Raw genomic sequence first — 14,865 nt, forward strand, 5'->3', positions numbered from 1 at the left:
GCTCGTCTGGCACCGAACCACTGAAACATGGCAAAACATCAGTAACCCAGTCCCGTCACACAATGTGCTGTGCTTCAAAGGTCTGATTGTGAAGCTACTAACAACATGCCAACGTGACACCATCCTCAAATCATAATAAGATAAAAAAGCTTAAATGGGAACATGACTCACAGCATGGTAGTCCCTTTTCTTGGAGATATGGCTGTTGCGATCACTCCAGTCAAAAGCGACCTCCTCTTCTTCTTTCTCGTTCAGCCAGATTAGCTCCTGAGTTGCTTGCGAGACAAAATCGTGCAGACTTTCGAGGTGACTCTGGCGATCTCTGGAGCAGCTCTGAAGATGACGAAACACAAATATACGGTTAATTATGAGCAATATACCAAGACAAATTGTATATGATTGTTATATTCAGTAGACCACTTACCAATAGTCTGTCGTACTGCTTTTCTAGTCTGTTTTGTTTCTCTGAATAAGTCATTTTCAGCGGTAAGGTCATCTGAATCTATGAAAAAAAAAAATCTAATTTTAATATAATGATGTGCATTATGTCAACTAAGTGCAGCAGCATTAAAAGTGACATTTAGGTATGTGCATATATATATACTGCAAAAATCAAAATCTTACCAAGTGTATTTTTCTCATTTCTAGTCAAAATATCTCATCACACTTAAAGACATAATCACCTAAAGAGTAAATTTCAGTGAGATATAAGAACTTATGTTTAGACAATAGATCTTAAAAATCTTATTTCAAGAAATCTTGCCAAGATAATTTTCACCTGTTCATTGGCAGATTGTTTTTGCTTGAAAAAATCTTGAATTAAGCAAAAGAAAATCTGCCAATGGAACAGGTGAAAATTAACTTGGTAAGATTTCTTGAAATAAGATTTTCAGGATCTATTGCCTAAAAATAAGTTCTTATGCCTCACTGAAAAGTTACTCTTTAGGTGATTATGTCTTATTTTAAGTGTGATGAGATATTTTGACTAGAAATGAGAAAAATACACTTGGTAAGATTTAGATTTTTGCAGTGTAGAAATGCTGATGTTTCCGCTGATATTATGGAAAAGACAGGCACTTACCTCGCTAAGTTTTGCTTCCTTAAGACTCATTTGAAACTCTTCGATGGCTCTATGTACACTTTTGTGGTTGTCTAAATGCGTTTCTACACTTGGCAAGTCAGACCCCCACTCTGAACGATCCAACTGCAGCTATTGAAAACACACATAAAACAGCAGTCATTTATACGTGCACAAATAAAAGACGTTTCCACGATAAACAAACTGTACTTACTTGCATCTCTTCCACCCAGTTCAACAGGTCCTGAACATATTTCATGTTGACTTCTTCCTCTGTCATGCTGGGGTCTGCCAGTGAGGATTTCAGTAAAGGCTTGCGGATCTGCATCTGTTTGGCATTCCTGAAGCTGCCTGCATCTATACTTCCACCACTCCCCATGTAGGCCTGGACAGAGGAAGACTGTAGACCCGGGGTCAAGGCAGGGGTCAAGGATGGGGTGAGGCACGGCGTAAGGCTAGAGGTGAATGTGGACCCGGGAGTCCCTAATCCCCCTGGGGTGATTGCAGGAGTGAGAGCTGGTGTCAGGCCTGTGCTGATGTTTTGCGAGAAGCCGGAGTTCAAGCTTTGCGTGATGCCTGAGATCATCATTTTTGTTTGTTCTGTTGTTAAGGTGCGGCCTTTGCTGTACACAGAAGAACACTCGGCTCTGAGGGCCAGAAGGTCATCCCGGAGCTTTGATACCCTAGATTAAGAAAATGACAAAAATATGATAAGTCTTTTTTCTTTTTTCTTCTTTTCTACTATTACTTTTCTACTATAATGTTATTTTTCCTGCTGTTGCCCCTTCTTAGAGAGCCTTAGGGTTGGTTTGGGCATGGGGGGGGGGGGGGTATGAAAAGCAATGTATAATGTAATTCCACTTCTTTGTATGTACTGTTACATTGCTCAAAAAAAAAAAATTAAAACAATAAACTAGAAAAGCACATGGAGATTGCAGACCTCCGCCACGGCAAATCAGTGCTCCCCCCACCCCACCAAAATTTTATCATTTGTTCCTTGTGCCAGAATCAACATTTCCTGAAAATTTCATCAAAATCCGCCCCTCCATCCCCGATCACCACCAAAATTTTATCGTTTGTCCCTTGTGCCAGTATCAACATTTCCTGACAATTTCATGAAAATCTGTCCATAACTTTTTGAGTTATCTCGCTAGCAGACAGAGGAAAAAACTAAAAATCCCCCCCGACGATCACCAACAAAATCTTATCATTTGTTCCTTGTGCCAGTATCAACATTTCTTTAAAATTTCATGACAATCCCTCCATAACTTTTTGAGTTATCTTGCTAACAGACAGAGGAACAAACAAAAAATCCACCCCGCCCCCTCTCACGATCACCACCAAAATTTTATCATTTGTTCTTTGTGCCAGAATCAACATTTCTGAAAATTTCATCAAATCCCCTCCACCATCCCCACCAAAATTTAATCATTTGTTCCTTGTGCTAGTATCAACATTTTCTGAAAATTTCCTGAAAATCTGTCCATAACTTTTTGAGTTATCTTGCTAACAGACAAACCCGATGAAAACATAACCTTAATAAAAAATATAAGTCTTGATAAAAATTATGTTATCTGTCGTTAGTGCAAGAGAATTTGCTTCATACCTTTGGACGAGTTGATCTGCAAAAGGGAATTTTCCATCCAGAAGAATTTGGATGTCGACGACTTGTTGTCTGAGGATATTTTCACATTCCAAAAGGTAGCCAGCGATCTCAGCTTCATTCAGGAACTGGATACCAGACTCAAGCCTCTTTGCATCCTTTTCAGACGACAAAAACGTCTTAGAATCAAGACACGCAGTTTGTAATTTAACACAAAAACACCCAATATGCACAAAACTTACAGACTGTAATGCTGTTTGAGCCAATGCCAACTTGCTTTCTCCGTTAACACAGTCCCTCTGGACCCTATTGGCGATCTGCTGCAACATCTCAAGCCTATAAAAATAAAAACATCACACAGAAATTATTAGTTTACACCTGTTATCACTGGAGCATGTGCACTGTATTTTCATTTTATCACCTATTTGTTAACCAATATAAAATCTGTCAAAAATTAAGTATCAAAACAAAAAAAAAAAAAAAAGATTATTACTTCAATAATGTTAAATGTACAGAAAAATTCATTCGCAAATTGCCACGGAAATAATAATATAGGTTTTTAAGGGTTAATAAGATATCAGTCCATATTACTAAACAAAGCGCTCAAAGTGAAACATGAATGTCAGCGTCACATGTAGTCAAATAACGCAACTCTTTTTCCACCAAAAAATAGAAAAATTTAAAATTAAAAAAGCATATGCACTGTAACCTCACCTTGATCCATAGGCAAGGTTGTTATTGAGAAAGATTGAGCTGTTGATTTGTAAAGGTTCAGATCCAGCGAACACAGCATCATTAGAGCCAAAACTGGTAAAACTACTGTTACTAACAGTCGAAAAACTGCCCATATAAGCCATGTTCGTTTGCAGCGCAGACCACCGCTACCAACCCCTCGTACTCACTGTTACATTTCTAACCCAAACCATCCCAGCCTTGACCGATCTCATACAGTATAACAACTCTCGACTTGCTCACTTTTATACTGTCAAAGCCAGGTGATGAGCGTGTAAACCGAATCCCACCTGGAAATAATATGCTGCCCGTGGGGGACAAAAAACTAAATAACAAGTTGAGACAGTACACCTTTATTAGAACGGAGACTGTATAGAGCAGTGCCAAACTTCTTTTTTTTTTTTTTGCCAGTTGTCACCACACCCAGCATTAATACTGTTGTACTTAAGGACAGTGAAGGCAGGAATGGATGCGTTGTGGAATTTCCACAGAAATAAAATCTACTCTATAAACAAATAGTGACGGAGAGAGAGCATGGACAGGGCTCAAAAATCTAACTGGGCTTTAAATCATTCGTTCAGACATTAAAACATCTTAGCTGAAGCGTGTGTTAACATAACATTTACCTCCAGGCCTCCTTTTTTTTTTCTTTTTTAAACTTTTTTGACATACCATATATAACAGAGGTCATGACTTCCTCTGAAGAACAAAAATGTTTTACATTTTTCAGCTGTCTCATTCTGATTTTGCACTTTATCATGTTTTGACGTCCAACCTCTACATGCACTCCAAAAACACTTATACAAGAAAGAAGGTATTCATTCATTTATTCATTCATTCAGTTTCCGTAAGCGCTCATTCCTTTGTTTTGTTTTGTTTTTTTTCAAAGTGTTTTTATTACACATTGAGTCATCCAGAAAAGCATAATACAGTCATATTTTTTTCCCACCCTGTTGCACCATAAAAAAAGATGATAATTAACAATAATAATAAATAAATAAATAATAAGGAACTCAGATATTCGTCACAGACTCGTATTGATAAGACTACTCTGGAATAAGTGAGCGATCTACCTCTTTTATGTGATTCAGAACAGGTTGCCAGGTACTGAAAAACTTATTGGCACATCCTCTTATAGCGCTCATTCCTTTGTTGGATCTAAATCATAACTTTATTGTGCTGTAAGAAACAACAGCTAGGAAAAAACCCTTGAATAATATCTTAACCTCATGGAAAAAATGTTATAATCTGAGTTGGTTACGCTCATTACAAGCCATTAAAACCCAATAATTCAAGATCTGTAATATGCTTAAGCAGTACTTTAGCTTGTCGTTGTTTAAGTCTAGCTCCATATTAACTGGAATATTTTATATACAGTTAGTACAAGGCACTTATCCAATGGTGCGAATATTTTTATTGCACTAAGGCTGTGATATACATGGGGTGGGGTGGGATTAAATAAATTATACTTCATCCCACTCCTTTTCAAATGTGCAAATGAAATCATGTACACGTATATGCTTTGTTTTTGGCTTTTGTTGTTTGGGTTTTTTTTTGTTTTTTTTTCCATGACTTTATACTACCTGTTTTATTTCTAAGGACTAAGTAAGATTACTTTGTCTTGCTGCATATTTGAAATAAACTAAAACTAACTATACATGAATCAAATCAAGGAGTTCAGTTCTTCAGGCTCAAACGCTGATAAAAAAAAAAAAAAACACTGACCGTTGGTGTAATATTTCAGCAGAGACATTAGTGGGCTTGTAATGTGATGCTAAAGCACACAGCCTGCATCAAAACACATTCTGCTGAGTCACAAAGCATCACTACTCTATCATCTACATCCTGCATGACAAGCTTTTGATATTAAAAAAAAACAAAAACAAAACATAATCCTAATATTCCAAGCCTTAGATCCAGATGTGTGGCCTTAAATTGTCCGTTACATCACACACCAGATCTCTCTTATAGTGACTTTTGACATAACACTTAATAATGGATTATACAAACTGTCAATATTAGACATTTAAACATTTTACGCCAGCCCAGTCCAGTCACTATTACATATTAAGACGTTCAATGCCTAGACATACCTTTCCAACTCTGGCCGCAGGCTCTTCTCTCTTTCAAGCATCGCAACAATTAACTTCCCCCATTCCTTCTCCACATCATTAGGGTGATGACCCGGCGGTAACTGGATACGTCCAAACTCGATCCACGCCTGTCAAATAGATACCACACACGTTACATATTTTCTAAAGCATTTATGTGTGGTTTTAGAAATAAAGCAATGCATGATCACAGTTTTACCTCGAGCATTGTGTACAGATTTTTGATTTTTGTCTTCTCGTTCTCTTTAAGTGGGATTTCATGTTCTTTAAATTGAAGATACTGTGAATAAAGTGCCTGGAAAAGAAACAGAAGTTAATATTAAACCAGTGTTTTTCAACCTTGGAGTCGGAATCCCACATGGGGTCATCTGAAATTTCTAGTTATTTATATGTATATATATATTTTTTAATTACTAATAAAAAAATACATGGTGAGTTGACAGAGACAATCCCAATACACAAAAGACAGGACAAACTGTGAAGCTGAAACTGAAGCACTGTGGTACTGTTTATTTTTCAAATATTCATTGTGGTCGGTTTCAGATGCTGCAGCTCTTTCATAATTCATAATTTGACTTATTGTTTGTTCAGTATTAGTTGTCAGCCTTGTAAATCCAAGCTGGACTGACTGTACATATCGTGACCAAGGAAAATAAAATTCACACTTTGTGCAGTAATCTACACCTGGCTTTTCTGCCTCTGTCCAGAATAATATACATTATATAGACTAAATGTTGTCTAAAATTAACGTTTATTTGCAACATAGTATAGCAAACTATTACATGATCAAAAAACAAATACATTTTAGCAAAAAAAAAAGAAAAAAAAGTCTCAGTTTTGAATGTTTGGGGTCACGAGAAATTTGTGGTGTTAAAATGGGGTCACGAGCCAAAAAAGGTTGGGAACCACTGAGGTAGACTAAGATACACTGTACGCATAATTTTGATAACCTTAATAAAAATGTTTAATATTTGAAGCAGAGATTACACTGATTGATGAGCATGATGTAAGATGTCTGGGTATTGGCAGGTCTTGGCTCCAAGAATAGTTGATGGCTAATATACAGTATAGGCCTCTCTAATGGAATCAATGATTTGGAGCAAAGACAGAAGTAAAAAAAAAAAAAAAAAGAAAGAAAAAAATTCAAATATGCATGTGGAATCATGTCTTTTTATGGATAGATGGACATTCATTTTCAGATTTATTCATGACTTTGACTTTGATGTTCGATTACACCATTATCCAGTTACTAATAACATCCAAAAATTAATTTCTGACCATTTTTGATTACTTTAACTTTTTTTTTCTGATTAACATTTATTTGCAACATAGTATAGCAAACTATTACATGATCAAAAATAAATAAATTTTAGCAAAAAAAAAAAAAAGTCTCAGTTTTGAATGTCTGGGGTTGCCAGAAATTTGTGATGTTAAAATGGGGTCACGAGCAAAAAAAAAAAAAAAAAAAGGTTGGGAACCACTGTTTTAAACCATCATGTAAATCGTAAGGACAAATATAAGACAGACTAATCTTTAAGCATTTGTCGATACTCTGTAGGTAGTAAAGAGCCTTCCCTGTTTGAAGGTATTGACTTATTACAGCAAATGGAAGCTGCTGCTCGCTCCTACCCATCAATATCACTTTAGGTTCCAGTTACAGCAGACAGACTGTACATGAGAGCTATCTGAGGTAGACAGTTACCCTTCACCTTTCAGATACCGCATTCAGATTGTAAGCACTTTGCTAAATCTTAACCTATCCAAGAATAAAATAAAAGTCAATTAAATGACTGACATTGTAAATGAGATTGTATACCTTAAGTTCAACAGGGTTGTTTGGGAATGCTCTATCTGACATTATGGCCACGTTGTGTTTGATCCACTGGCTGAGGTATTTGATCATGTTCTGGTACTCCACCCATTTGATATCCACATCCTGTTCAGAGAAAAGGGATCGTCAGCAATAAAGTCATTTTCATCACATTAATCTGAATGCGTTGGAGTTACTCATGGAGCTTTGCCATCATCTTACATTGGGGCTGATTCCGTCAACACCATCGGGTACTTTGGGGAAGGCATCGTACAGTGTTGAGACGTATGTGATGACTGACTTTTCATCTGGAGACTGAACGTCAACATCTGGTGAAAGAAAAAACAGAGGGTCAGAAGGGAAACGCATGACAGATGAGCTGTACACAGTGGAATGATTCCTCAAGCCAAAATCCATCCTTCACTTCTTGTGATTTACACTGCCAAGGCTGTAAAAGATTCAGGAATTGTTTTTAAAGGAGTGATATTTTGCTTTTTTAACTGGAATTATGCATTTTAAAACATTTCCCTGAGGTCTGCATAAACTGTAAATGTTATGCTTGGGTCTAAATTCTTCATTAACCCTTTCATGCATGAATTATGAGAACCTTAATCAAAATTTTTTCCTGAGTGTTTTTATTCCTCTTTAGGCATGAAAAAAACAATGCGATTGAAAATTTTCTTCTGAAAAATAAATTACAAAATAAATAAATAAAATAAAAATAATTGAAAATTTTTTTTAAATACATAAAAAAAAAACAATAATGAAAAAAAAATTATCTTATTAACCTATTTTTCATGAAGTTGCAAAAATGTCCACTCAGCTGGACACCACATGTTTAATTTTTGACGCACAGAAACATGTATTTACTGATAAATTGTGTGAAAACTATAGGGAGGGCTTGTGATTCTGACGGTTTATGCTCAGGAGAGATCTACACAAGGTTATCAATTCTTGTCAGAAAAGATATGTAGTGTCTTAAAACTTTAATAAAGATATGTATTAAAAAAAAACAAAAAACAAAAAAAAAAAAAACAACAACGAAAAGAACTATAAAATCCACGAATATACAAGAGAACAGCTGTAGAATAGCTGTCTACTGTAGTGACCAGTATGCATGAAAGGGTTAATTAAACTCCACAGGTCCATCTTCGACCCTATTTCTGAGTAATGACACCAGAAAGGTTGTTTTGAGCGCTGACCCTTTAAATCTAAATGAGCCACCCCATGCCCCGCCCTCTCCAGGACGTTGCCTCTGTCCCGTTCAGCCACTTGTGTTCGTTAATACAACCAACAACTGAACGTTTTAGGTAATCAGCTCGAAGTTTGGACATATTTTCAGTTTTTACTACAACCGCTGCTGCTGATAAACAATTACGGCATATTTGGAGAAATGTTTGTCAGAAGTCCTGACCTTGTATGTGCAAATGTCATGACGTAACTAGTTATAAAACGTAACAAATAAAGCAGGAATTAAAACAGGTTGTAGAAATACACTAGATTTTTGCCGAAATTAATATAAAGATAGCTTTGCAGCACCTGTAGGGTTCAAATTCTACCTTTTTGAACTATTAGGGTCCACATACAAAAGTAAATGTACAAAAGTGGGTTTAGCAAAATATGACCCCTTTACAGAACTGTAATATGACAGTGTGTGAGGATCTTACCCTCGGGGTCCAGCAATCTGGCCACCCCAAGCTGTTCTGCTACACCAAATGCATGCTCTAAATTTGATCGGTTTGTCTGTATTGACACACGGCTCATATCAACCAGGTCTGGCCTGAAACAAAAACAGAGAAAAACCAGAAAGTTAAGCATGACTGTCCAAGTCTATGAATACTGATAACATACAAAACTGTAAAAACTGAAACTCAGAGAACAAAAACTTCAAGATTAAGTATCAAAAGTTGTATTTATAAAACAGCAGAATGTTGCAACTTCTGTGCAGCCAGCCTACCTATATTTATGAATGATGGCATTAAACAGCCTCCCGTCCCTCCAGGAGGTTGTGAAGTTGTCACATCTTACGCCCACATAGCCCTCTGTCATCTGCTTCGACCAGAGCAGCAGCCTCTCCTTGGCCGTCATGTCCTCGGATTCTCCTGTCACATGGATCTCCGAGATCTGCCACAAAAAAGAACAGGAAAAGATTTTCCACTGTGTCCTGACATGAACTTTAACCACAAATGCATCTACAGTGTCATATGAATCGATACAGTATGCAAGGCATGCATTCAACACCACACCTACATGTCAGTAAATAGAATAGAATAGAATAGAATAGAATAGAATAGAATAGAATAGAATAGAATAGAATAGAATAGAATAGAATAGAATAGAATTTATTTGCCATTTGCACAGATACATCACGGTATAGGTATATTGGAATTCTTGTGCGTTTCCCTGAGTCATGGAATCCAAAGGAAAAAAAAAGACATGAACAAAAACAGAAACAAAACATTAACTCAGCTAAAACATATAAAAATAGTTATTGCACAAACACAAATACACACTTGTAAAAGAAAGTACTGTATCAGAAAAAAAATTTAAATAAATAATAATAAAAATTAAAGTATTGGAAGGATGCTGGATATTGGCAGATATTATTAAAATTAAATTACAAGCCATGTTTTCTCTCCCAATATGCAGTTATTGAAATTTATAAAATATGTGCATGGCAGTGGGTGCAAAACTACTCCTGATATTACATGTTATGTTTTGTAATATAAACTGCTGTTCCAAAATTTAAAAAAAAAAAGTAAATAAGAAAAAAGTAAAATTACAAGCAATTTTAATATTGCTAATCTAATCAAGTAAATATTTAAAATGAAGGTGTATTTCATTTCATGGAAGACTAGAAACAAATGGAAATTAGGGATAGTTGGGTAAAAGTTAAACATAAATGAAGTTAAAGTTTCCCTGTCTTGGTCATTAACAGCTCTGTTTTCACCCTGAAATGTGGAAAACATTAGCAGGTCTTCATTTGAAGAAACAGATACGTCATGAATTCCTCATAAGTTAAATGACACACAATACCAATGATGACTCGAAGCTAATGGTCAACAGAAACAGTGTTTTCAGTGGCCGATAGTGAGTAGGTCAGCTGATGGCCAGTATACACAATGCTAATATTAGTTTTTTGCATCTGATAAAATACAACATTTAATATTAACCCATAAAGACCCAGTGCTACTTTTGTGGCAGCTCCCAAATAAATTTTATTTACTCTATTTAACCTTTCTTAAGTGATTTATCACCATTCATCATAATATTATCCTCTCCATTTTGCATTTTTTTCAGTGAAAATCAGGTATTTTCCTATATTTATTCTACTGACCATGTACTTTAATCATCATGCTGAGATTACATTTGAGGGTTATTATACCAAACACAGAGAAAATTGGAGAAAAAGTGACTTTTTCAGTCAAATATATCATTAATGAACATAAACCAAGTGTCTCCATCCACTGTTATTGATCCAACTCCATGGGTTTTACTGGTGAATCAATGTTGTAGAAGATGACGGTGTTTCCATGGTAACCACAGAGCCTCTGAACGTCCAAACGGGTCATATCTGATGACCATGAAAAGATGACAAACTGTATTTTAAACCAATTATTTACATGTATTGATAGGATTAATGGCCCTAAGGTTATTAAACGTTTTAGATCAGCAGATGCTTTTGGTCACTGGTGTATATGTGGGTCTTTATGGGTTAATAACCAATGAGACTCCAAATTGCTGAACTTAACTGAACATTTATTCAGTGCTATTATGTGTGAACTGTCTGTTAGATCTATTCTCCACTCTGTGTACCAGCACTGAAATGTGTCTGCGTCTGTTTTTGTTGATATACTGATTATCACAAAATGTTATATAATCAATCATTGAACAATTCATCAATCTATCACTTCTATAAACACAACGAGCAATTTAGTCAAAGTAGACCAGTGTTGAAGGGACAGCATGTAAAAAAAAAAAAAAAAACACATTTGAACAACATTGAAATCTGCCTTATTTAGGAATTGTAATTCTGTAACATGTATCCAAAACTGCTTTGATGGAACTTGAAATGCATCCTGAAAAGAGCATTTCTACATAATCTACACAATGCTCAGATTAAACATTTATATTTATAAGAAAATTAACAAATACATATATAATGGATGCTCAAAAATTGCAGCTCTTGACAACAAAAACCTCTACACGACAACAGAACAAATGTGTACTCTCAATCCAAAACTGACAGGTCAATCCACACGGTTCCAGTACATTTTCCAAATAATGCTTTAGCGCATTTATTCACCTCTGCTATGATTATAAGTGCACATATCTTCCATTATTTGTCCCAAAAAGACAGCAAAAGAGGCCTTTCAGCGTAGAAGTCAATCACTACACTGTTACTAAAACACTCACTGTACATGTGCTTGCATACAAATGAGCAGAATCACTTTGACACTAGTTAAAGAAAAACCTGTTTGTGCAGTCAAAGTGCTAATTTACTGTTAAATGGGTACCAGGTGTAACTATCACATTCCTGTTAATATAAAGTGTACGACTGAAGAAACACTATAGTGATGACAGTGACTTTCAATCTACGCTGCCTGCACCAAAGATGAATCTACACTCTATTTTTGTTTAACACTTGATGCCATGAAATGATCCCAAACATCTCAAAACGTCATTTAATTAAACCAGTTAATCACTACCTGGAACAAACAGCTACTTATAAAATGGGGTCAACGGGTTTTATGTGTGGATTGTATTGCAACATGTATACCACACCGAGATGAAACCAGAAAGAGCAATACATGCTCAGGGTCGACAAAAACTGTAGCTCTAATAAGAAAACTCACAAAATATAACAAAAGTCTACTCTTACTTGAATGCAAACACATCACCCGATCTAAAAAAAAAAAAAAAAAGACACATATAATTAAGATGTCTACGGTACTAATTCTAATAATGTTTTACACATTCATTTTCTTCTGTAATATAGAGTCACGGAAAAAATATTAGGCCACTGTTGTTTTCTTTAATTTCTTGTTCATTTTAATGCCTGGTACAACTAAAGGTACATTTTTTTTGACAAATATAATGATAACAAAAATAGCTCATAATAGTTTAATTTCAGAGCTCATATCGAACCCTTTTCCATGATTTTCTTGATAATAACCAAAATCACTTCAGTTCTTACATCAATAGCTATAGCATTGTACTGCCAAAAACAGTGCTTTTAGGCATTCCATGTTTTCTTTTCTGTCTGTTTTAGTCACATGATACACACAGGAGTTAGTAAATGAATGCATAACCATTGCTTCTGACGCCATTTGATGGTCTAATAATTTTTTTCCGTGACTGTATCAATTATTACCGGCTGGAAATCACACAAGCCACATTTTTCATCCAGAAAAATGCATGTTCTGGAACAATCTCTGATTAACTATTAATAAAATAACATTTACTGTACATGGACACACATACAGATGAACAGAATTGATCTCAACACTAGTTTGAGAAAAAAAAAATAAAATAAAATCCATGCGGCCAGTTTGTTCATGTACTGTCAAGCAGGTACCAGGTGTAACACACTGCTCTATTATACAGTACTTAGAGTGTTGACATAAAGTCTAAGATACACACACAAAAATAACAGCACAGTGATGACAGCATGTCCCTACAAACCAAGATACATGATAAGGAATGTTACTACATTACAGAATTAACTAAGACTAGTATATATATATATATTGTATATGTCCATGTTTTAAGCAACAGCCTTATACAGTTGCAGAAAAATTATTAGATCCTTGTTTTCTTCAATTTCTTATTCATTTTAATGCCCGGTACAACTAAAGGTACATTTGTTTGGACAAATATACTGATAACAACAAAAATAGCTCATAAGAGTTTCATTTATGAGCTGATATCTATCCATTTTCTCATGGTTTTCTTGATAATAGCTAAAATTAAAATGACAGCATGTCCCTACAAACCAAGACACATGCTGATGGAATGTTATTACAGAAGTAAGACTAATATATATATTGCGTACGTCCGTGTTTTAAGCACCAGCCTTATACTTCTAAGCTACACAACATTGCAGTTGCAGACAACACTTATTCATCCACCATCATTCAATCCTGTAATGGCTATAAATAACAGGTTCTTGGTTTACCTCGGGTTCAGTTGAAATACATTTGGCAGGAGCTGGAAGAGGTTCTACGTAACCAGAGCAGGTGTAGGCCCTCCGTCTCTTCCTCCTGTGAGCTTGAGAGCCCCATATAATTTTGGCAAACGCTTCCTCGGTCCCAGGTCTGTCATGACCCCCCAGAGTCTTCAACATGTGCTCCACTGCTCCGAAGCTAACAGCCCTCCTTAACTGGCGCTGTAGAAGCTTCTTCACAAGCAGACCATCCTTAGCTGTGATCACTGTGTTGACACAATGAAGCTTTCCTTCTATAACGGACCTGCTTCTTTCATCCTCTTCCTGGTCTGGAGTAAACCTTTTTAATCTGGATGTTAGCTTTTTGCCGACGGGCTGATGATTTAGATTTGTGGAAACTACAACCGGTACTTGTCCGATCCAGACTCCTTTGCTGATGCTGGGTTGCCTGGAGAGATGTTTATCCACTGCTACTGGTTTCTCCAGCCTGACATGACTCTCCCCTGAGCTCTCATCTGGGTCATTCCGAGGCCTTAAACTATGACGGATGACTCCTTTTGCATTATCTTCACTTCCAGGAATTCTAATAGATCCAGCAGGTTGAAAATCCCCTGATTTCCTTTTCTTCCTTTGAAAATAGCGACGACCTTTAAGCTCCTTGGATTCTGGGTTCAGTGGAGCTTTTTTGGGGTCAACATAGCATTCTTCTTTAGGAACACGCACACAGCCACATATGTTTCCCATGGCTATTAAAGTCTGTGCTCCTTAAAGTGACCACTAACAGCAGGCAAATTTCAGGCAAAGTATCCAGCGATCCACAAGCGATTAGAACAACCTTTATCCCAGTGACAGATAGCCATTTTCACACTGTGGGCTGGCACTCAAACAATACAACGGTGACACACAGCACGGCAGCCAGACAGAAACTTTACTCGGCTAAGAGCGGAGTTGACTTTTCCTTCTGTTGACTCCCACAGACTCACAGCTGAGACCGGGTCACAGCCAAACACTCACATGATCACTCTCCCACTCCACTCGCTCTCTCCAGGGTCTCTCCTCTGACACTGGAATCCTTTCTGACCTTTGAAACATTTCTCTGGCTTCGCTAATCCAGTACAAACACCATAAATGCATACACAGACAGAGCCCACGTGCTTATAGTTCTCAGTTGAGTAAGAATGGCTTGTGCACAGACCTGTTTAGGACTGGCTTGTCTGCTTCCTCTACAGTGTAAATATGGGCACAACACAGAGCCCTCTCGGAGATTTCCAAATACTTGTTTCTGTAATGAGGCCAAATCGAAGGGTGAGGGGAGGACAAGCTTTAAACTGTAAGTGCATGCCAGCTGATGGCCACCTATTATGC

General features: G+C 36.5%; 1 protein-coding gene across 1 annotated transcript in view; it reads right to left on the minus strand.

Moving 5' to 3' along the window:
- Positions 1–14,865, minus strand: part of dst (dystonin) — a 172,158-nt gene that overhangs the window by 105,752 nt on the left and 51,541 nt on the right. The window contains 12 exon segments of the mRNA XM_030155752.1: positions 172–333; positions 425–502; positions 1,082–1,210; positions 1,293–1,761; positions 2,685–2,839; positions 2,924–3,017; positions 5,507–5,634; positions 5,724–5,819; positions 7,341–7,460; positions 7,557–7,663; positions 9,002–9,114; positions 9,292–9,458. Of these exon segments, the coding sequence (XP_030011612.1) occupies positions 172–333; positions 425–502; positions 1,082–1,210; positions 1,293–1,761; positions 2,685–2,839; positions 2,924–3,017; positions 5,507–5,634; positions 5,724–5,819; positions 7,341–7,460; positions 7,557–7,663; positions 9,002–9,114; positions 9,292–9,458 (1,818 nt within the window).

This window comes from Sphaeramia orbicularis, chromosome 15 (genome assembly GCF_902148855.1).
Source record: "Sphaeramia orbicularis chromosome 15, fSphaOr1.1, whole genome shotgun sequence".
Classification (NCBI taxonomy): domain Eukaryota; kingdom Metazoa; phylum Chordata; class Actinopteri; order Kurtiformes; family Apogonidae; genus Sphaeramia; species Sphaeramia orbicularis.